The sequence below is a fragment of the Eulemur rufifrons genome, chromosome 23 (genome assembly GCF_041146395.1).
Source record: "Eulemur rufifrons isolate Redbay chromosome 23, OSU_ERuf_1, whole genome shotgun sequence".
NCBI lineage: Eukaryota > Metazoa > Chordata > Mammalia > Primates > Lemuridae > Eulemur > Eulemur rufifrons.
In genome coordinates, this window is record NC_091005.1 from 15,653,996 (window position 1) to 15,676,517 (window position 22,522).

A 22,522-nucleotide genomic window follows, 5' to 3' on the forward strand; every position below is an offset into this window, starting at 1 on the left:
GTCTCCTCTAGGTGCCCCTGTGATACACTGGTAGGCGCCAGTGAGCAACTAGCTTACCCGTTAAACGCTCCCTGTGTGCCTAGATAGAGCCTGGGGGAGAGCCGGAGACAGGCACCAGCTTAGACCTCCAGCTGCATGTTCTCCTGCTAAGGGAGACAAGGGCAAGGTGGAATGGGGAACATTTGTTGAGCCCTCCTGTGTGACAGGCACAGTGCTAAGTGATTGACTGATTGAATACAGTTATTGTCTCATGTCATTTCACCCTCATGACAACTCCTCAGACTTTGTATTATCATCCCCATTTTACAGTTAGAGAAACCGAGGCTCAAAAAGGCTAAATTCTTCCACTAGGTCCCAGAGCCAAACTTCATCCACGTACAAGGTAAATACTAAGTGCCCCTCTTAGGGTCTGCCAGACTTGAAACTGCCTTATTCCTCTGAGTCAGATCATACTGGGACCCTTTATCCTCGCAGTGGAACAGAAAATTCAGAATATCAACACGGTGCTTTTTTTTTTTTTTTTTTTTTCTTTTTTTGAGACAAGAGTCTCTCTCTGTTGCCTGGGCTAGAATGCTGTAGTGTCAGCCTAGCTCACAGCAACCTCAAACTCCTGGGCTCAAGCAATCCTCCTGCCTCAGCCTCCCGAGTAGCTGGGACTACAGGCATGCACCACCATGCCCGGCTAATTTTTTTCTATATATTTTTAGTTGTACAGATAATTTCTTTCTATTTTTTTAATAGAGACGGGGTCTCACTCTTGCTCAGGCTGGTCTCAAACTCCTGAGCTCAAACAATCCACCTGCCTCAGCCTCCCGGAGTGCTAGGATTACAGGCGTGAGCCACTGCACCCGGCCAAGAGGGGGCTTAATCAATGGGTTTCTGTCATCCTAATTTTCCAGTAGAATGTGCAGCAAATACCATGCAGTCTTATATCAGCTGCTTCAGTTCTCTGCCCAAAGGTGCAATCTGGACTCAGGAAGTCCTTATGACCCAGGGTTGGTGGTGTTCACAGCTGAGGGTGGAGGGGAGGTCACAAGGAGGTTGGTGTCAGCCTAGGGCTATACAGAGAGTGTGCATTCCCAGGGGACTATGTAATCCCTTTTATGACTTGCCTCAGGCCCTGGTGACATCCAGTCATTATTCTCTGACCTTATTTGGGACACCAAGGAGCACCTTTCTCCCTATTCTGTACCAAAATGATAGACAGCGAGCAAGCCCGATGTCTAAAGACAGTCTTCAGAACAGGGGATTGCAGACACGGTCTCCTCTCCAGTTTGCAGACCTGAAGGGGATCCATCGGAGAGCAAAGAAACCTCAGTGCCCTCAGCTTAAGAACAAGAGGGAATCCCACCTGCTTCCCATAAGAATGAAACATCCTTTCAAGGCCTTGCCAGGGGTCCTTATAGTCCCAAAACACCGCCACAAGATGGGAACAAATAAAATGCAAGGGGGGAGGGGTGCTGTTCTGGCCAAGGTTCTTGGAGTTACAAGGAGCAGAAACCTGCTCAGGTTAGCCAACCAAAGTCAGGTTTATGGCAATGACCTCAGACACATCTCATAGCCAGGACTTTTTAGGACTGAAACTGTTACCTGAAATCCGGCCCTCAGGAGACCGGCAGATGCTCTGTCCGTGTTCAAGGGCCATGTGTCTTTGTCTTCGAGGGTGTTTGCCTTGCTCCATTCTCTAGTCCGTCTTCCCGACCTTGCATGCGGCTCAGCCAGCTTCCAGCTCAGCTCCAGTGTAACCTCCAGCGCTCACTGGGCATCTTCATTCAGTGGCAGGGGTTGTGGTGTGGTGGCAGGGAGAATATCTGACTGCCTTAGTTCAGCTATGTGAGTCAAAAGTCACAGGTCTAGAAGAAATCCAGTGAGATACTGCACAGGGGCGGGCCCCAGGGTCTCCAGGCTGCTGCTTCCCGGACTGTGACTCTGCGGGCAACAAAGCATGTCCGCCACAGAGCTTGGAGGAGGGCGAGCCCCGGCAGGCAGCAGCGCAGAACAGCAGCCAGGAGTAAATGCAAAGGAGCTACTCACCCTGGCCTCTGCTCTCCCTTGCCAGCCCTTTGCCCGCATCATCGACATTTTTGAAGTGGAACCCAACAAGATGTGCATCGCCAGCCGCTCACACGCCTTTGCCACAGTGTCCTTCATGCCGCAGACCATGCAGACCTACCAGTGTATCTTTGAGGCTACCTTGGACGGCCTGCCCAGGTACCCCCCTGCCCCGGGCCACACTCTCTGTGGAATGTCATTCCTGCCATGCCAGGCTGACAGGCCTCAATCTTCCTGTTCCCTGCAGCAACCTGGCCAAGAACAGAGGACTCGTGTTTGATATCACCGGTGATGGGAACCTCCCTCGGGTGACCATCGTGCGGCCCGTTCTCCACAACCAGCACGGAAACCCCTTGCTCCTCTTTAAGAGGCTTCTGCTGGGCCACTCAGAGAAGCTGCCCCTCATCCTCAAGAACAACGGCACCATCCCCGCCCAGGTACCGCCTGAGCGCGAAGCCTGGGGCAGAGAGGGGGAAGAATCATCCAGAAGTTAGACTTCTGACGCTGGATTCTCTGCCATCCTAATGGGGACTTCTTAGAGGATCCCCATACATTAACCTATGTGTCAGGGACATGCAGAGGGGCATGTGGCATGGTCTCTGTCCTCAGGGAATGCAGGAATCCGGGTTACATGACACACTAATAACCACTGTGCAAGGCACATGCGGTGAGTGGGCAGGATTATGTGTATTCTTAGTATCTTCTTCAATTTTTTTCTATAAGAAACGTTGCATTTTTTAAAATTTTTTATTTGTAAAAATGTATAGGGTGCATGCGAAATTTTGTTAGAGGTATATAATGCATAGTAATTAAGTCAGGATATTTAGGGTGTCCATCTCCCAAGTATAATACATTTTTGTTTAGTCACCCTACTCTGCTATCAAACACTGAATTTATTCCTTCTGTCTAAGTGTATGTTTGTACCCTTTAACCCACTTCTCTTCATCCTCCCTCCCGCCCCCACTCCCCGCTTCCCAGTCTCTGTTCTCTGTCTTTCCACTCTCTACCTCGCTGGGATCAGATTTTTTAGCTCCCACATATAAGTGAGAACATGTGATCTTTGTCTTTTTGTGCCTAGTTTATTTCACTTAAGATGATGACGTCCAGTTGCATCCATGTTGTTGCAAGTGACATAATTTCTTTCTTTTTAATGGCCTAATAATATTCCATTGTGTATCACAATGCATTTGTAATGAGGAAAATACAATTAAAAAACCTCCATTAGGGGTGATAGATAAAACATCTAAAGGGATTTTTGATTCAATGATTAAATTATGGTTTTAATTTTACAAAAAAAAAAGTGGTAAATTGTGGAAGTGTTATACAAAGGACTATAGGACTCTTGAAAATGATCTGGTTTCATCTAGGGCATAAAGGGCAAATTCACTGCAAATGACATCTGCAGGGCACTGGGTTTCAGCAAGTGGGCATGAAGTTCATACATCCCAGGAACAGAGAGAAAACTGCAAGGCCCAGAAGCAAAACGAGTGTGCGGTCCTGGCAGGAAACCAGTAAGCACCGAGCTTCACGAGAGCATGAGGTGCAGGGAGAAGAGCAGTGGAAGATAACGACAAAAGCACAGAGTCATGGGGCGACTGTGGAGGGCTTTGGATTCTATATATATATTATATTATTACTATTGTTCTTGCTGTTATTGCTCTTATTGTTGACACATCAAGCCTCATTTAGATTTATCCATATATTTATCATTTTTGTTGCTCTTCATTCCTGCATATCCAGTTTCCCATCTGAAAGCCTTTTCCTACCAACTGAAGAACACTCTGTAGTATTTCCTTAATGGGGGTCTGTTGGTGGTGAATTCTCTCCATGTTTATTTGAAAATCTCTATTTATCCTTCGTTTTTAATGTAATTTTTACTGGCTATAGAATTCTGGTTTGGCAGTTGTTGTCTTTCAGCAAATGAGAGATATGATTCCAGTGTGTTCTGGGTTCCATTGTTTACTGCTGAGATGTCAGCTTTAAGTCCACGTTCTTTTAAGACATTCTTTTCCTTGATGACTGTCTTTAACATTTTCACTTTGTATTTGTTCTTTGCAGTTTTACTATGATATGTCTAGATATGGATTTCTCTAAATTTATCCTTCTTAGAATTCACCAGACATCTTGATTCTATGGATTGATGTCTAATCAATTTTGGAAAATTCCTGGACATATCTTCGAATAATGCATCTAATTCCATTCTCTTTCATCTCTCCTTCTGGGATGCCAATTAAATGTGTAGAAGACCTTCTCACTATATTTTCTGTGTCTCTCAACATCACTGTATTTTCCATTCATTTTTCTCTGGGCTTCATTCTGTATAATTTCTTCTGACCTGTCTTCAATTTATAAACTCTCCCTTTAGCCATATTGAATCTGATGTTAAACCTTTCCATTGAGTCCTTAGGTTGTTATTTTTTTCAGTTCTAAAATTATTGTTAGGTTATTTTTTAGATTTGAATAATTTATTTTTATTGTTTCTGGATTCATGGTGAAATTGTCAGACATGGCTTTTATTTCTTGAACACGGTAATCATAGCCATTTTTGCAGTCTGTGCCTGATGATTCCAAAATCCAAAGTCCCTGTGGTTGTGTTTCTGATATCTGATATTTCTGCTCATTCCTGCCCATATTATCCTGTCTCCTCATGTGCCTGGATCTCTTGATCGTGTGTTGAGTATTACATTTGAAAAGTTGTTTAGAAATTATTTTGTCTTCAGAGACAATTTTCATTTGCTTCTGCCTAGCATTTTGGGACACTAGGAATTCAGGATCACCTTAAGCCAGATTAAGGGTTTGATATTTTCTGGCTTACCAAGATGATTCAGAGCAGGAATGCTATACTTAGGAAGGCTGGTTTATATCCAGCTCCCCTTTCATCTTTTGGTGCATATTTTGGAGTCCCAGCCCAGAGCAAAGAAAGCACTCTTGCCTTCACAGCCTTGGACTTCTGCCCTCTTAGCACCAAAAGACCATCAAAAGCACAGACAAGCCTCCCTACCTCTTACCGACTGGCAAGTACTCCAGGACAAAAACAGCCTAAAAAGTCAGACTGGCCTTTCTGCATTTCTAGGCTCTCACAGATCTTGGTCTAGTTATTCTTCATCATCCTTTTAGCCCTGTGATGCTTTCAAATTGTTTTTGTATGTTTAGTCTAGCATTTTTTGTTGTCTTGAATTCAGTTTACGTAGTTTACCTTTACTCTGCATTGTTTCCATTAGTGTGGCTTTATAAAATGTTGTAGCATCTAGTTCAGTAAATTCCTACCCACTCACTCCCTATTTTCGTCATTTCTCTGAACAGTTTTGCCTCTTAGTCTCTCAAATCAACTTCAGAATATTTTATAATGTTCCTGAAAAAATCCCATTGAGAAGCCTATGAACTATTTGGGGAGAATTTCTACTTTTAGAGTATTCAGACTCTCTGCCAAGAGCAACATTTAGGATTTCCACCCATATATTTAGATCTTCTATTATGTCAGTATTTTTTACATATAATTCCTCCATATAGTTTCTTATTAAAATTGTTTCTAAATATATATTTTTTTGCTTCCCATGTGATGTCACTATTTTTTCCTTCTTCATGCCTCATACTTTATATTATTTAACTTTGTTCATGATGGTGCCAGAATTCCTGTCTTCTAACAAGGTCTGCTTATTTTTCAGACCTAAAATCAGATGTGTCACTTTAGTCTTATTTTCCTTCCAATGAGCCAGGAACCACCCCTTTCTCTAAGTAGGTCAAATGCCTACCTTGTTTTTTCTCTTATCTTAGGAAGATGCTCAACATGACACTATCAGGCAACTAATGCACAGTACCTAGGAGATACTGGTTTTTTAGGAATTGACATTCATGCAAGCCCTCATAGAATTACAAGTATTCATGTCCATTTTATTAATTTAGTATATGTCCTACAACTTTGTCTGTTAATAAAAGAGGCATTGTAAACCCCATTTTGACACTACCTGGCTGCGTGATCAGGAAAAATTACCTACACTCCTTGAACCTCCAGTTCCTCACTTAAATAACAAGGGCTGATCAGACCGAATTTTCTTTTGTCCCCTTCAGGTCTAATAATTATTATTTCCCTCCCTTCATAAGAAACTCAAAAGAGTGAATACTAGGCACAATGACCTTTGGGGACCCTGCCCCAAATGCAGCACAGTGTCTCAGCCCACACTGAAAGCCCATGAGCAGCCTTGTAAGCTCAGTACTCAGTCCCGCTTTCCTTCTGCCAGCTGCATGTGGACCTTCACGACCGGCTAGGAGTCTTCTCACTGAAAGGGAGGCCCACTACCTCCTACATCTACATCACAGAGGACAACAAACCAAATGAAAAGGGTAAGTGGGGGGAGGGTGCTTCTAGAGGGCAATGGTTCTTGGTGGCTGGTTGGTTAGGGGACCATTCAGGGCCCAGTCTCGTCACCACTGGCCTCTAGCTGGGGTTCGTGCTCATGCTAGGGCTGCTTTCCCTTCTCTCAGGGTCTTTATGGGTACATATTTCTTTTAACTGGTTGTAAATCATGTCTTCTCTTTTCTCTTTGCAGCAAAGAAAGCTCACACAGCCTCCCTGGTTATTTCTCCTGGAAATACAGCTGAAATTGATGTCTTTTTCCACCCCAAGAAGGTTGGGAGGGTGCGAGGCACCATCCATCTGTCAGTGATCAACAACCAGTACGAGGAGACCATCATCTACACGGTGGGAGAGGGCTATGAGGATGACATCACCTTGGACAACATCCACGGGCTGGTGACTCCCACCAGCCAGGAGGCCACAAGTGTCTCTGAGCTTGTAGAGATGGCAGAGGACAACACTGTGGTCGACTTGGTGGCAGGTAGGAGAAACAGCAGTGAGCTGTTGACAAGTATTGGCTCTCCGGTCACTTTAAATGAGAGTGAAATTTAAATAACAGGTTGGCTAGCTTCCTGGGAATTTCAGAATGAAGCTCCTCTTCATGCCTGTGTGCTCTGTCCTGCCTGCCTTGGTCACTGCATCCATCCTGCCATTAATTCTCGTGCTCACTCAGCGAATGTGTGTGAGCACCTGTGTGCGTGTGCCAGGTAGCATGCTCAGCCCCAGAGTTGCAAAGATTAATAAGAAAAACTCTGCTCCTAGGGAGCAGTTTTCCCTGTCTGTATCCTTTAGCTGGCTTGGGTTGGCATTGCCTGTCTTGTTAGATTAGAGAGGGTGTGGGTTTGGTCCACCTCTAGAACTTCATTCTCCATGGCGTCACTACTCAATGATCCGTCTGAAGCTACAGCACCAGCATCACCTGGGAGCTTGTTAGAAATGGGAACCTACTGGATCCAAATCCACATTTTAACAAGATCTCTAGGTGATTTGCGTATGTATTAAAGCTTAAAGTGCCGTTCTACAGTCTATCAAGCACTCATTTACTTGATCATATTCTTTGGGGTAGGAAACATATACTTCATTGTTATCATCAAAAAGCAATTGTTAAGCAGCCTAATTATGTGGCTGACTACTGTACAGCGAGTCATAAACACAGTGCCACAGTTTTTCTAGGAGCTTAATTACAGTGCTAGAGTATACCAGTAGGTGGTCTATACAGCATGTGTTGCAATCAACACTCCTCACATATCTGGGGTTTCACCCCTGTTTGCAGCTATGGGGTGAACTCTCTCCTGTCAGGGCTCAAGCAGGATCCAGCAGTGAACCTAAGTTCAGAAATCAGATTTCATACCTATAATGGGGTTGGCAGATTTAGCAAATCAGAATACGAGAGTCTTCAGTAAATTCGAACTTCAGATAAACAGTGAATAAGGGTGAAGCACAGTGTCTGTCAAGTACTGCGGGAGCAGGCCCTCCAAGGAGGCTGGGCGGACTCACCAGCCTTTTGCTTCTAACCCCCAGCTTCCCTGGTGGACCACATCCAGTTTGGGGACTGCCATATTGGGAACAGCTATAATGTGAGCTTCACAATCACTAATCACAGCCACGTGAACGTGATACGGTTTGAATGGCCCGTTTTAGCTACAGTGACTTTCTCCCCACAGGTAAGTGAAAACCATTCACTGTTTTCTGGACTCCCTTAGGCCTAAGCCACCCCCCATCTGATTATCAGCCCTTTGCCATGGACGCAGGCAATGGGATGCAGGCACCTCAGGCTGGGAGGCAGCCCAGGGACCATCCTCACTCATACCTGGTGCTGAGCACACTGTTCATGTCCCCCCTGGTTAAGAGGGGAAGACAGAGAATGAAGTCTGCCAACACTGTTGCTAGGCTGATGTTGAGGAATTCCACGGAGGCCTGTGTAGATGAACATGGGTCCCAGGATTCCTGTCCCACAGTGTGGACCTGCGTCTCTAGGTGTGTGTTCTTTCAAGCATTACTCCTTCCAAAGTGCTTCACCAAAAGCTAAAATTGGGGTGGTGGGTTCTGTGGACAACTGAGTTTTAGAAAATGGTGCAAATTACATCTTTCCCTTAAAGATTCCCAGTATCCTTCAGTAGATTAAAACCTAGTCGGCCGGGCGCAGTGGCTCACGCCTGTAATCCTAGCACTCTGGAAGGCCGAGGCGGAAGGATCGCTCGAGGTCAGGAGTTTGAGACTAGCCTGAGAAAGAGTGAGACCCCATCTCTACTAAAAATAGAAAGAAATTATCTGGACAACTAAAAATATATAGAGAAAAATTAGCCGGGCATGGTGGCACATGCCTGTAGTCCCAGCTACTCGGGAGGCTGAGGCAGAAGGATTGCTTGAGCTCAGGAGTTTGAGGTTGCCATGAGCTAGGCTGACGCCACGGCACTCCAGCCCAGGCAACAGAGTGAGACTCTGTCTCAAAAAAAAAAAAAAAAAAAAAACAAACCCTAGTTAACTTTGTTTGACTTGGAATTTTCTAACCTCTTCTTTTAGTATCTCACAGAGCACATTTTAGGAATTGCTGACCAAAGCTTGCCATTGAACAAGGCCTACGACAAGTTTGTAGCAGATCACTGCCTCTGACCGGTGGTTGCTTTTTGTAGACAGCTCGCATCTGAGTTCCCAAGACACTGGGACACCCACATGTCTTCACTGTCCCCTGCTCTGTTTACACACAGCCAGGCTGCTTAAGCTTGGCACTCTAGGGAGATGATGCAAGGAGGTTGGGGACTCTGCTTTGTCACTTTGAAATCTTTGAGTGCTACTAGGAATAAGTTTTGCTTCCTGAAGGGATGTAAAGTTCATTTGAATCCTCCTGATGGATTCCAACCCCAGCGTGGCCCAAATCCTACCCTAAATAGTAGCTAGTGTAAACTGAGTGCTTACTATATACTAGACAGAGTTCTAAGACTTGGTTAATTCATTTAATCCTTACAACAACCCTATAAGGTAAATACTAGTATTATCGGCATTTTACCTGCCAGGAAACAAACACGGTATAATCTAATAGGGTAATCTAATTTTGAGCATTGTTTTTGAAGGCAGAGATAAGCTTCTTATAGTCCATTTACATACACAAACACATATATGCACACACACATGCATGCCTTGGGGAGTATTAAGCTCTCTTCTCCCCTCATTTTCCAGAGGAAGGAGAGTGTTTTATCTGTCAGAAACATGATAGGACTATCATATATATGTAGATAAGTAGGCATATGTGTGTGTGTTTTTACTAAATCATAAATTATTTTATTGTACAGACCAAATTGGATATCCCATGTATCTGGTTATACTTCAGCAATTCTCAAGCTTTTTGGTCTCAGGACTCCTTTATACTCTTAAACTTTATTGAGAACCCCAAAGAGCTTTTGTTTGTATGTATTATGTGTATCAGTATTTACCATATTAGAATTTAAAACTGAGAATATCTAAAAGCATGTACGTATTCATTTTAAAATATAATAGTAAACCCATTACGCGTTAATATAAATACCACATTTTCATGAAGATGGCTATATTTTCAAAAAATTGAGCGAGAAGAGTTGTGTTATTTTACATTTTTATAAATTTCTTTGATATCTGGCTTAATAGAAGACAGCTGGATTCTCATATCTGCTTTTGCATTCAACAAGATGCAAAATCATATGGCATGTAACCTCCAGAAAGCTCCATTGTATGCTCCTGAGAAAATAAGACTGAAACAGTCAAATAATATCTTTGTATTATGATGAAAATAGTTTTGACTTCATGGACCCCTGAAAAGGTCTTGGGGATCCCAAGGGTCCCCAGAACACCTTCTGAGTTTTGCTAGTATACTGTATTCATCTGCCATAATTTGTATAGATAGTATTTGATGAAGAAGTTTAAGGTGGTGGAGTGCGGCATTTGGAGCCAGACTGCCTGAGTATGAATCCAGCTCTTCCGATATTAATGGCCTCGAGCAAGTTACAAGTTTCATGTCCACAAAGCAGGAGTAAGAGCTCTACCTCTCATAGGGTTGTTGTGGGGATTAGTGAAATGGTGTAAAGGTTTAGAATGGTGCCTGGAGCAAGTTAACAGTTTGGTAAATATTAGTTGCTCCTATTGTTATGATTACATTTCTATCTAAGAACCTCTTATACATGTTTAAGTCAATCTACATATACAGGCTTGACGGATGCATTTTTTGCCAAGACTTTTGGCTCCGTCCCTTCTCTAGAGTATCACCAGCAGGTATCAAGAGTCCTCAAGATTGAATTCTCACAAATACTAATACCAGGCTTTTCCCCAGGTGGGCCACCTTCACCCTGGGTGTGCCAAGGATGTAGTGGTGACCGTGAAGTCAGACGTGCCCATCAGCCTGAAGAAGATGCAGGTCAAGTGCAGGCTCTCCAAGATCACGTTTCAGCTCCCCACAGACCAGGTCCCTGACTGGGACGACCGAATGCGCACAGTCAAGTGGGTGGACGTGCCCAAAAACCCTTCTGGGACTTTCACTACAAAACGAAAAGTAAGTGGGGACATCAAGTGCAAAGCTGACCAGGCTTGGATGCCTCCTGGTCTCAAGTTTGGTGTCGCATCATTTCCTTCTTTCATGGAACAAACAAAAGGTTCCCATTCTACTTGACCTTGATTTCAAAAGTGACAAACCAAAATTCCACACATGCTGCCTGCCATTCATACTACACATCCCACACATCATAACTGGTGACCCTTTGGCTTAAGTCTTGATGACCAGTTGAGGGAGTGCTCCCACCTTCTTCTTCTTCAAAAAAAATGTCACAGCTAGTCTTTCATTGTTTCCTTTTCCTCTCAGGTGTCCAGAATTAGATTAGCTATAGTCTTTGGTTTATGACAGGATCTCATCTTTAGCCCACACATGCCCCTCGTTTATTCATTCCTTAGCTTCCTTTTAATAATATAATAAGCAGAGACTAACCCATACCCAACATGGAGCGTAGAACATTGACTACCTGTGTGGTTTTCAGCCACTCTATCCCTCTGTCTCCCTCCTAGAGGTAATTGCTATCTTGACTCTTGTCTTGTTTGTTCCCTTGGCTTTTTGTTTCTTTTTTAACCTATGCATTCTAAATGGTATATTGTTTAGTTGTAGTTTTTAACTTTATTTTTTAAAAAGATTATTGCATGTGATCGTCTGTATTGTTGCATGTGGCTCTAGTATATCCATTTCATTGCCATATGAAATTCCAATATTATTTATCCCTCCTTCTTCTTCTGTAAATTATTTGTGGTTTTGCTATTATGGACAGTATTTCTATGAGCATTACTGTTCAGGTGATATTCAGTTGCAAGAGTTTATATTCCTAGAAGTGGAATTGCTGAGTCATTGGATATGTGACCATTCAACTTTCCAAGATAATGCCCAAGTATTTTCCAGAGTGTCTGTGCCAATTTATACTCCCGCAGCAAAGATATCTGATGGATCCACACCCTCACGTGGCATTGTCAGACTTATTGATTCATTTGAATGAGTGGGAAATGGTCTCACAGTGGGCCTAATTTGCATGTTCCTGATCGCTAATAAGGTTGAGTTTTTCTTCATATGATTATTGGCCGTGCAAGTTATCGCTGACATGCATGCCTTTGCATGCCTTTTGCCCATTTTTCAGTTATAATATTTGTTGTTTGTTATTTTATTTTTGATAAACTCCTCTGTTCATATTATTTGTCTACAATTATCCTTACCAAGTGCATAGCTTATCTTTTCACTTTCTTTAATTGTTTGATTAAATAAAAATGTTCTTAATTTTAATATAGCCAGATTTATTAATCTCTTCTTTTATATTTATTACTTTTTGTGTTTTATTTTTAAAACACTTCCCTTCCAGAAAGATATTCACCTCTATTTTTCTTAAGTTTAAGAGGTTTGCTTTTGATATTTAAGCCCTTGGCCCACCTGGATTTTATGTATTATGCGAGGCAAGGATCCAATTTCATATTTTTTATCTAGATATCTAATCTTTCTAAATCTCTTTTTGGTTTATCCTCGGTTCCTAGTGATCTGCCAGGACTCTGTTGTCATATATTTTACCTGAATTTTATATCTATCTAGGATGTCTCTGGTCTCTCTATTCCATTCTGTTGTCAGTGCACCTGTCCCTGTGCTCTGCATTGTTGAGGACACAGCTGCCTTTGTTCCAGGTGATAGAGACGGATCCTGAGCCTGCTCACTCAATGCTAGAAGAATGCTACCGAGAACTGCAGCTTCAAATCAGTGCCGTCGTGGACTTCGCTTCCTACCAGTGCCAAAGGGGCGATGTGCACTTTAAGGAAACTCTGGTTTACCAGACCCGAGTGTTTGAGTGAGTCATCAAAAGCCACATGACACTAGTCAGAGAAGCTCTTTCATTCCATCATTCACTTGCTCATTCATCAAACGTTCATTTAGTGTCTATGACAGTGTATACGGGGTATCATATCTGTGTAGCATGCACCAGAGTGTCATCTTAGGTCCAGTGAAACCTTCAGACCCACCAAGCTATTGAAGTTCACACTGGAAATCAAGATACAGGCCAGGAAACACAGTCTAGCAGGAGAGTGGCATCAGGCAATCCACTTTCGTGGGAATAGTCCTTGCAGCAGCCTACACAGCCACCTAGGATCTGTTCTTATTGCCCACCACCCAGGTGACAGCCCAGACAGTATCTGCACTAGCCAGTACGGGGTTCATGGCTTAGAAGCCCACGCCCAACAGAAGCCAACGTTTCTCATATCCACTCTAGATATAGCTTCCCGGTTCCTTGCAGAGAATATGCCCAGTTATAAAAGTCACTATAGTCAGAGAACCGCAAAGCTATGGCTTCCCTCCTGGTGATCATGGTTCCTTCCAGTTCACATACGTGTTACTAATCAAGGGTCATTTTCACTATAAACAATGTCACCTAATAATACAGCTGAGTTTTCTCCTTTCACGGTTTCCAGGGGAACAGAGCTAAAAAGTTAATTCAGAGTCAAATTTGTCTTTGAGAAGGAGAAAAGTTTATGTTAAACCTTCACCCACACTCAGACTCAGGGATCCAATGATGCCCTGACCCTGCCTTCCAGTAGCTCATTGTCTGGGGGTGGCCACGGGGGAATGGATAAAAATAGGAGAATTACCATTTACAGCATAGTGTCGCGTGCATGCAGCAAAAGAGAACCTAAAGCAGATCCAAATATGGGGAGAGACAGTGTCAAGGAAGGCTTCCCAGACAAGGTGGTGGATTTTGGAGGACACAGTAAGGAAGTGAGAATGAAGGGCCTTCTCGGCAGAGAGAGCAACATACACAGACAAACATGTCAATCACTGACATTTCTACTTTATAAAAATTAGTAATTAACTTTTTCACCTCATTTTGCATTTTTTGAACTTTAAATGTCCTCTTAAATTGGTATAGAACCAGAAGATCTGTGAGGAAGTGGAATCTCCTGCTTTTCACTTAAAGCAAGGGTCAGCACACTATGGTACACAGCCTGTTTTTGTAAATAAAGCTTTGCCGGCATATAACCACGCCCCCTCATTTACATATTGCCTGTGGCTGCTCTGCACTCCAAGAACAGAATAGTACGTAGTTTGTAGTACGGTACACAAAGCCCCAAAATAACTTACTGTCTTACCCTTTGCAAAAAAGTTTGCCCTGACCTAAACCAAGAACTATTTTTATGAAAAGTACTCTGTGCCACTGAGATTTCTCCACTTTATAAAAATTATCTTTAGGATAAATACCAGTGTTCATAAACTCACACAGCAAGCACAAGCCCCTGTGGTCAAAGCACTTGATGTCAGGCACACGTGCACAGTCTGCTGGACTGGGTCGTGGAAATCTAATCTCTACACCCCACTCCAGACCTGACTACTCCTAACTCTGACTACTCCCCTAAAACTGGAAAGGCATGTGTATTCATCTCTCTGACACTGTCATTTTCTAGTATCAGGCCTCATCTTCCTGCTGTTACTGTGATCAAGTTCAAAAGGGATTCCAGAAAAACGTTCTGTCTCCCTGTCCTTGTCTTAGAGCAGGAAAACTTGAGTCAGGAAAAGCCTCTGCTGATTGAGAGTTTGAGTTCAAAGCAACTAAAATCCAAGTCTGTGTCTCAGCCAGGGTAGATGTTGCAAGCAGGGGTCAAACGGCTTCTGATCACAGAAACATTGTTACTGGTGGCAGGTGATGTAGAAACAGAAGGCCTACAGAATGTCCTGAGGGAGGTGCTATCATGTAAAATACCTTTTTTTTCTTCTCTCCTTGGAATTTTTCAGGATCACTGTGATGCATGCTGAGAGCTCACTGCATAGGGTGTTGGTAGTATGCAAAATGCTAAACTTTTGGATATTTTTACTTTTAATCACCATGTATATATTTTATGTGTTTTAGAAGGAAATATAAGTGGTACATCAAATGCATGATTTTAGATGCAATTGCTTAATACTTGCCCTTTAAAAATTATTTAAGAAACAAAATGACTTGACAAAGAAAAGAGTTACCAGATGCGGTGGCTCCTACTTATAATCCCTAGTTTGTGGGAGGCTGAGGTGGGAGGATCACTTGAGGCCAAGAGTTCAAGATCAGCCTGGGTAACATAGCGAGACCCTTGTCTCTAAAAAATTAATAAAAATAAAATGAGAAATAATTTTTTTAAAAAAGAAAACAATTCAGTAACAGTATAGGTAACATGCAGGCAGGACAAAAATCACCTGCAGGGCATTTCTCAAGTCTGTTCCCTGACTGATTTGCAGGTTTGACCTGATTAATTCAGGACGTGTGCACCTGGAATTCAGCTGGCTCTTAGAAGATAACTCAAGGGCAGTCAGCTTTGCAATGCCAGAAAAACAAGGTAAATGCAATGACAGGTAAAACCCAGGACCTGACCTGAGTCACCAGTTGGAGCAGAGCCTTGTTCATGGAGAGGCCTTGTTCATGCTGAGATGGCCTCCTAAGTAGCTAAGGAAAAGCAGAGCAGAGGCCTCATGCAGTCTGCACAGCTAAATGGCCCAAGAGACTCCAGAGCTTACCTCTACCCTGCAGAAGCCCAGCCCCTGGGCACCCCTCTAGGCCAATGCCCCATCTCACCAATCACTAGGAATCTAGCATATAAGATTTTAACCTGGGAGATTACAGACCCCTTGGAGAAACTGATGAAAACTGTGAACCACTTTCCTGGGAAAATACATGCCCATGCCCAAGTTTGCATTTCATACATGTGAAGCACCAGAAAAAGGCCCAACACTTGATGGGCAAATAATCTTTATTATTATTTCAGTTTTAGAGATTCACAGACCTTTCAAATGGGCCCCTATCCATGGGCCCCCAGATTGTAAACCCCTACTTCAGAACAATGATTTTTCCAAAAATTGTGTTCACAGCCCATTATTCTAGGGCAGAAGATCCACAGACACCTTCTTAATCCACCCCCTTGAGCCAAAAGGAAACCAAGTTTGAAAGCTATGGAATTAATAGAAGTATTTTTCATGTCTTGTGAGATATGTGAGCCCAATTCCTTACCTCAAGTGCCCAAGATTAAGTACACCTGCTACAAAAGTGAGCTCACAGACCCCACAGAGAGTCCCTAAGGACCTGTGAGTGGGCTGCCTTCCCCGTGCCTCTCACTGCATATTCAGACTGTCACCTGGGTTCTGTCTGTCCCCAGGTTTAGCTCAGAGAGATCAGCTTAGTCAGGGCACGCTGCACACAGGCAGCACCCTGGACAGCACCATGGACCACTGCGCCGAGGGCTCCCCACCAGTCTTCTCCGTGGAGCCCTCCTCAGGCATCGTACCTGTGGGGAAGACGCAGAAGCTCAAAGTGAAGTTCTCCCCGTTGGATGTTGGAGACTTTGAGAGCAACCTTTTCTGCCAGTAAGGAAACCTGCTCTCCGAAACCCCATCTTTGCAGACACAAAACTCTGCAGCTCCGATCCCCATTCTGTTCAACCCTAGACCCCCCTACAGATTGTCACTCTTCCCTTTGGAAAGGTGGACAGGGACCAGGCTTTGGAGAACAAGGAGAATTCGTTCTTTGTCCTGTTCATCAACCCTTTCCAGATGCTTCCCCCTGCCTACTTCCCCCTTAGCCACGGATAGGATGCCACTAACCAACAGACAGTGACAGCCAGATGGGTTCCAGTCCTTGGGCAAGCATGAACTTGGGCAATCTTTCTTGTACCTTCTCTAAGACTCAGTTTCCTCATATGTAAAATGCAAATAACAATACCCACCTTGCAGAATTGTTGGGAAAATTAAATGAGTTCATTCACATAAAGAGCTTAGGATAGTGCCTGGCACACAGTTAATGTTAGGTGGTGGTGGAGGTGGTGGAGGTGGTGGATCTGGCACATAGCAGTGATAAAAAAGCTAATCCAATAACATCTGACAGTGAAAGTCCCTAATGTGGCACCCAAACCCAGGAAAGCTCAAAGGAGAACACATGCCTCACAGAGGAATCCTGTGAACTATGGCCTAGGGTGACAAAGACCTATGTGAGCTATCAGAGCCTCCTTGAACCCCGCAGTTACACCACAGAGACCCCTCCCACACCTAGGCCACCTCAGCTTGACCCTGGGGCTAAGATTCCAGTTCACCTTCCCAAGGAGCTCACTCAGGATACCTTTTTTAGGATTTGCAGGTTACTTTTCATATCCCACCAAATGCCTATGGGCCCAGGGGGTAAGACTGAGCTTATGTCACAGCAGGGAGATTTTCTCACCACTGAGGGAGGAAGTAACTTGCAACCATCCTAAGGATGTTAGGTACACAGAAGGAGCCACATGCAGGCTCCTCGTGCTCAGCCCATCCATGCACTCAAAGCACCCAGGTAATGTCATTGACCAAGACAGACCCAGCCTCTGCTCCCCTGGAGCTCACGTGCTGATGGGTATAATATTCATTTCCAACCAAGAGAACAACTGACTACAAAATAAAATAGAAATAAAAGTAACCTTATCCTCTCAGGATTCCAAACCTGCCACCTGGAGAGCAAGGTCCGGTCCTGGTAGCAAAAGGGCGAAGCTCCTTGCCCATCTGCCATTTTGACCTGAAGGACTCAGACTACATCAGCGGTCTTCGGCGCAACCCAGAGCTCCGAGGGTCTGGTAGTGGCGCTTTGGATCCAAACACCCGGATGATCGAGTTCACCACTGTGGGCATAGGAGGGAAGAATCTCCAGTGAGTTCCTTACGTTTGCATTGGTTCGATCTGTATCAGTCAATCCTTCTAAAGAACTCAGAAGAACTTAGAGAAATGAGCAAAACTGACTCCTAAAAGCAGGCTTGATATCCTGGGGTTTGACCTAAGTTTTAGAGATTTGACTTTAGAGAACTGTTACACTAAGGAAGCTGAATTCTGTCTCCTTAGTTTTGACACTGGGGAAAATTTGAAAGACCTCCACCTTGACCACAGAGGATCCTTAGGACAGATGTGGCCTTAGCAGCACTGTTACTCCAAAGTCCAGAACCCTCCCCATCCTTTGGATCCCTGGATGAGATGGAGTTTTCGTTTCTATAGTAACAAAGTGCTCAGAACAGTTCTGGTTCCCAGATCAGGGGGCTGCATTAGACCCAGGTTCTAAGAAAGTTATTTTAATCCTCAATCTCTGCTGTCAATTCTTCCCCCTTGGCCAGGACCTTTACAATCCTGAACCCGACCAATAGCACCTACTCCTTCTCCTGGATCTCTGAAGAGACTGAAAGTCTCCAGAACCCTCCAGCCTTCACGTGCCTTACAGAGAAGGGCTTCATCCACCCTGACAAGAAAGCTGAGGTGTGTGCAAATGAGGACCACGCAATCCAAGTCTTGGGTCATTCTCACCATCTCTGCACAGCAAGTGTGCCATAGACAGTAGATGGAATTAGAAAGAACACTCTGCCTAAGGGTGTGTCAATCAACAAGTATTTATTGAGTGGCTACCATATGCATTGGGCAATCCTGATGAACAAGGCAGACCTGAGCTCTCCTGGCTGAGTGTAGAGAAGCAGAGAGCTCTAGTATTTACAGTTTTTAATATTGAGGTTATCCAAGCAGCAAAGGTTAACTAGACATCAATGCCTGGGTACTCTAGGACTTACACAGTAGCATGACATAAAGGGTTATCTTTGTCCAAGGGGCCGATGATAGTGAACGGACACTGATATGTGTTTACTTGGGCAGGCCAAGGAGGAAAACAGAAAAATGGAGTCATGGCCCGTGGCTTAGTCCTAAATGTTTACACAGTGGTATATGGCAGGGGGTCAGACTTAAAGAACTTGCTACCCAAAACGGATCTGTGGGCTCCACATCCAGTAAGTTCCACAGAGAATCCTGAAGGTGGAAATAAATCCATGAAATAAAAATTGTGACCTCAAATGCCTTCAGGAAGGTCACACAAATGAATAAAGGAGGCCAAGAGGACAATGACAGGGAATGCCGGGCGCCAGGGCCTACCAGCCACAGCACTTCTCTGGCAAATGACCACCGCACAAACAAGGGGGCCCAGGGTGGCCAACTCCCCCAAACTTTTCAGGAGAAGCCAAAATTCCAAATTTCTATGTGAATCGCCCTATTTGACATATTGGTAGTTAGTTCAATATTTTTTAACACTTCCCAAACCAAAATAAATATATCTGTAGACCCCACCTGATTTTGACCTCTGTGTGTTATCAGTGCCCAGCCATCTAGTTAAACGTGGCCGGATCCAGGTACTGTGTCCACCATAGGCAGAGTCCCGCTTGGATGTGGACCCATTACAGCCCAGAAATGTGTCAAAGATGAGCCCAATTTCTAGAGAGGCAAGTTTCAGAATCCATCATCCAGAGTCATGCTGGTCTTTGGGTGACAGTAGTGTCATTGAGGAGACATATCTCCAGAACACCTCCCCTGTACCACCCTGGCATTGCCATGGACCATACCTGTTAACCTGTCTAGTTCCCTTCTGGCCAAATGCCACTGTTCCTCCACTCAGTCCTAACTGATCCATTGCAGAGACTTACTCAGGTTAGCTAAAGAAAAGAAAAGGAAAAGAAAGGACCAGGGGCACCTTTTGAGATTGGACCTTCCTTCCAGGACTCTGCTTGTTTCTACCCATTCTCTCTTCACCATTTATTTATTTATTTTCCAGTTGCTTGTAACTTCCCTGAGCAAATGGGTACTGGCTGGCCATGGCCAACGCACCCTCGTGGTTTCCCTCACCGTCGGCTCCACTGCCAGCGGGCCCAGCCACTCACTTTCTAATTCCAAACTTGCGGGAGAGAAATCTGGCCGGCCCTGCTAATCATGTTGTGTTGGACTGTGTACCAGGCTGTGGACAAGCAAGTGGATTGTCTTTCTTTGGGACAGGTGCCAATTCTTTGGTCCAATCAGCTATGGTACAACCATGCCATCCAAAGACATGACACAAAATATGACAACTTAACCAGCAGAGGCTGTGGGTAGGGTAGGCTCCCTTAGTAGGATGTGTGGCCAGGGCAGATAGACATTGATGTCGCTGGTACAGCTGCACCTACCTGCTCTTACAGGGACTGTAGAAAAAAGGTAGCAATAACCTGAATGTCAACTGCCATGACCCTGGTGCTGACAAGCCTCCAAGGGCACATGGAGTAAGCAAACACAAGCACCCATCACCACTCTGTTGCAAATTGTCTTCTTAGATTGTGTTCCAGTTCACACCTTCCCATCTGGACATCACGGAAGCATTATGGACTTTCCTAGTCCCTGAACACAACATCAGGGTCCCTTTCCTGCTGGTAGGCAAAGCCACCGACCCGCTCATCTCCCTGGACAAGTCACACCTCAACTTCAGTTCCCTGCTCATTGGTAAGGCTGCCCTGTCCGTTTATATTTAGACTTGGCAGGATCTGAGCCAGGTCATTAGAAGCAGCCAGGGTTGGGGAACGTCCCTGGTGCCTTCCAGAAGCAGCATGTCAGAGGGCCTCAATCACTTTTTAGAAAGCCACAAAGTATTTACCTCTCAATCTCATTTTGATTAAGTGGAATCCATCTTTTAAACCTGTACACTAATAGCTCAAGGAAATGTGGGAGCCTTGTTAAAGATCCTCCTTGGCAGATTCCCTTAGGGCCTGGACTGACTCTTCATTTCCAGAGCCTCAGGTCTGCCCCATCCTGCCTGCATGTGCCCCAGATTATGGACTATATTTGTCTGCTTCCTGGTCTGTGCCGCAGTGGCCGGATTTCTCTCGCATCTGTTCACGCATTGGTTTGGTTCAGCCGTCCTTTAGTACCCTATGAATCTCTCCCATGGCTGTGATATCTTTGTGTGTGTGTGTGTGTGTGTGTGTGCGCGCGCGCGCGCGCGCGCGCGTACAGAATACAATTAAAGCCAGATGATTCTTTTAATAATTAGAATTTTATTTATAAAATAATATTCTTTGTAGTATTTTAAGTCAATCAATGTGGTACCGTATAAGAAAAAATTTAATGTCTCCCCATCCATCCTAACTCAGCCTTCCCTTTCCATCAAAGGAAACCAATGTTAACAGCTGGGTGTGTATTTTACTGATACTCATAAGGAGGTGGGAGGGGAGATTATGGCATTTACTAAGGGTTTGAACAAATAAATGAGCAATATAGCATAAGAATAATAACAGCAAGAGAAAGTTTAATCCAGGCATGCAAGGGTGGCACACTTCAATATAACCATTGTGTCAGTAGATTAAAGAAGAACAACCAAGTAATCATATTAATATATACTGAAAAGGCATTCCCCATAAAAATCCTAGTAGCAAAATAGATATTGATGGAAAAACTGAAAGAAGATTAACCGAAATCAAGAGGCAAATATTATCCTGTAATAAACCACTAAAACTCTTCAATTAAAATGGGGACTTAGGCCAGGATATTAATTATCACCCTCGTTATCTGCTGAGCCACTGCAGCGAGCATGCCCGAGGCCTCGCTGCTGAGGGCTGCTACTTCCTCCTCAGGCAGAGAGGCCAGGGAGCGCGTGCAGCTCATCAACAAGGAGGAGCAGGGGTTCAGTTTTGCCTTCCAGGACAACTCCCGATACTCGGAAGGTTTCGGCAACAGCCTGGTTGTATGTCCCATGGAAGGCTGGATCCCGCCACTGTCCAGGTAAAGAGACAATAGGTCCTCAGCCTGCCAGCCAGGGGAACCCGTTTCCCTTAGAGTGCCCCATTTCTAAAATCTCTTTCAACTCTAAGATTTGCATATTAACAATTCCATCTTTGTCCTACTTACTGTCCGGCGTTTATTTTCCTGGGGAATTATGGAGCATTGAGAATTCTACACCCACGTTCTCAATATTTTCTCTTGTGTTTGTATTCTTTCCTTGCTGTCTGCTGTGTGTGTGAATCCACAGAGCATTGCTCAGCTTTGCCTGGCGAATCTTAAAAACTCATCATAATTTGGAGTTACGGTTCCTTTCCCTCGTAGTGAATCTGCTAATCCAGTTAGCTCGTATTTTCTAGCAGGGTTTAATAAAACCTAGTCAGCTAATCTGCTCTCTTGTTCCCCAACCAGGTTCCCAATTGATATTTTCTTCACACCAAAGCACGAAGGAGACGTGAACTTTAATTTGATCTGCAATGTGAAAAAGAAAGTCCAGCCTCTGACATTAAATGTCAAGGCGGAGGGCTACAGTATGAACACAGAGATCAAGTGCAAGGACAGGACAGGCTCCATCACTCTCTTGACTCCCAACCAGACCAACATCATCAACTTCTATGAGGTGAACTTGTGAGAGGGCCTTGCTCGCGCTCTCTCTCGGTCTCCACGTTGACTGGGGAAGGTGGTACCAGTGAATATGAGCTGAGTCTTTCTGTTTCAAATGCCAGAGAGACCAGGAGAACAAAAACATGCCAGGAGCAGCTCCATCCTCAGAATGTACATAGTTATGATGTGGATGCTTTTCTTATTTTATTTTTCATGGGGTGGAGAGATGGTGGGGAGGGGCAAGAATGCCTGTATTAAACATACAGGAAGGATATTTGACTACCAAGGGCGGTCTAAGAATTAAATTGCCATCTTGCTCTTGAGATATTAGGGGACCCCAACACTTGGTAGCTCTTGCTGGAATGTCTGACTACATTAAGCTAATTATACTCAATTCACCAACGTCATCTGCCAACTTCATTTCCCAAAGGACATTTTTTATCAACATGTTA

The 22,522-nt window shown here is 44.2% G+C and overlaps 1 protein-coding gene across 1 annotated transcript in view; it reads left to right on the top strand.

Annotated features, from left to right (window-relative positions):
* Nucleotides 1-22,522, top strand: part of HYDIN (HYDIN axonemal central pair apparatus protein) — a 304,337-nt gene that overhangs the window by 252,725 nt on the left and 29,090 nt on the right. The window contains exons 61-74 of the mRNA XM_069456333.1: nt 2,060-2,211; nt 2,300-2,489; nt 6,291-6,393; nt 6,600-6,887; nt 7,928-8,070; nt 10,707-10,925; nt 12,578-12,738; nt 15,150-15,247; nt 16,061-16,268; nt 17,361-17,573; nt 18,029-18,167; nt 20,030-20,195; nt 21,323-21,470; nt 21,879-22,086. Coding sequence (XP_069312434.1) covers nt 2,060-2,211; nt 2,300-2,489; nt 6,291-6,393; nt 6,600-6,887; nt 7,928-8,070; nt 10,707-10,925; nt 12,578-12,738; nt 15,150-15,247; nt 16,061-16,268; nt 17,361-17,573; nt 18,029-18,167; nt 20,030-20,195; nt 21,323-21,470; nt 21,879-22,086 — 2,436 coding nt within the window. The remainder of the gene's footprint in view (nt 1-2,059; nt 2,212-2,299; nt 2,490-6,290; nt 6,394-6,599; nt 6,888-7,927; nt 8,071-10,706; nt 10,926-12,577; nt 12,739-15,149; nt 15,248-16,060; nt 16,269-17,360; nt 17,574-18,028; nt 18,168-20,029; nt 20,196-21,322; nt 21,471-21,878; nt 22,087-22,522) is intronic.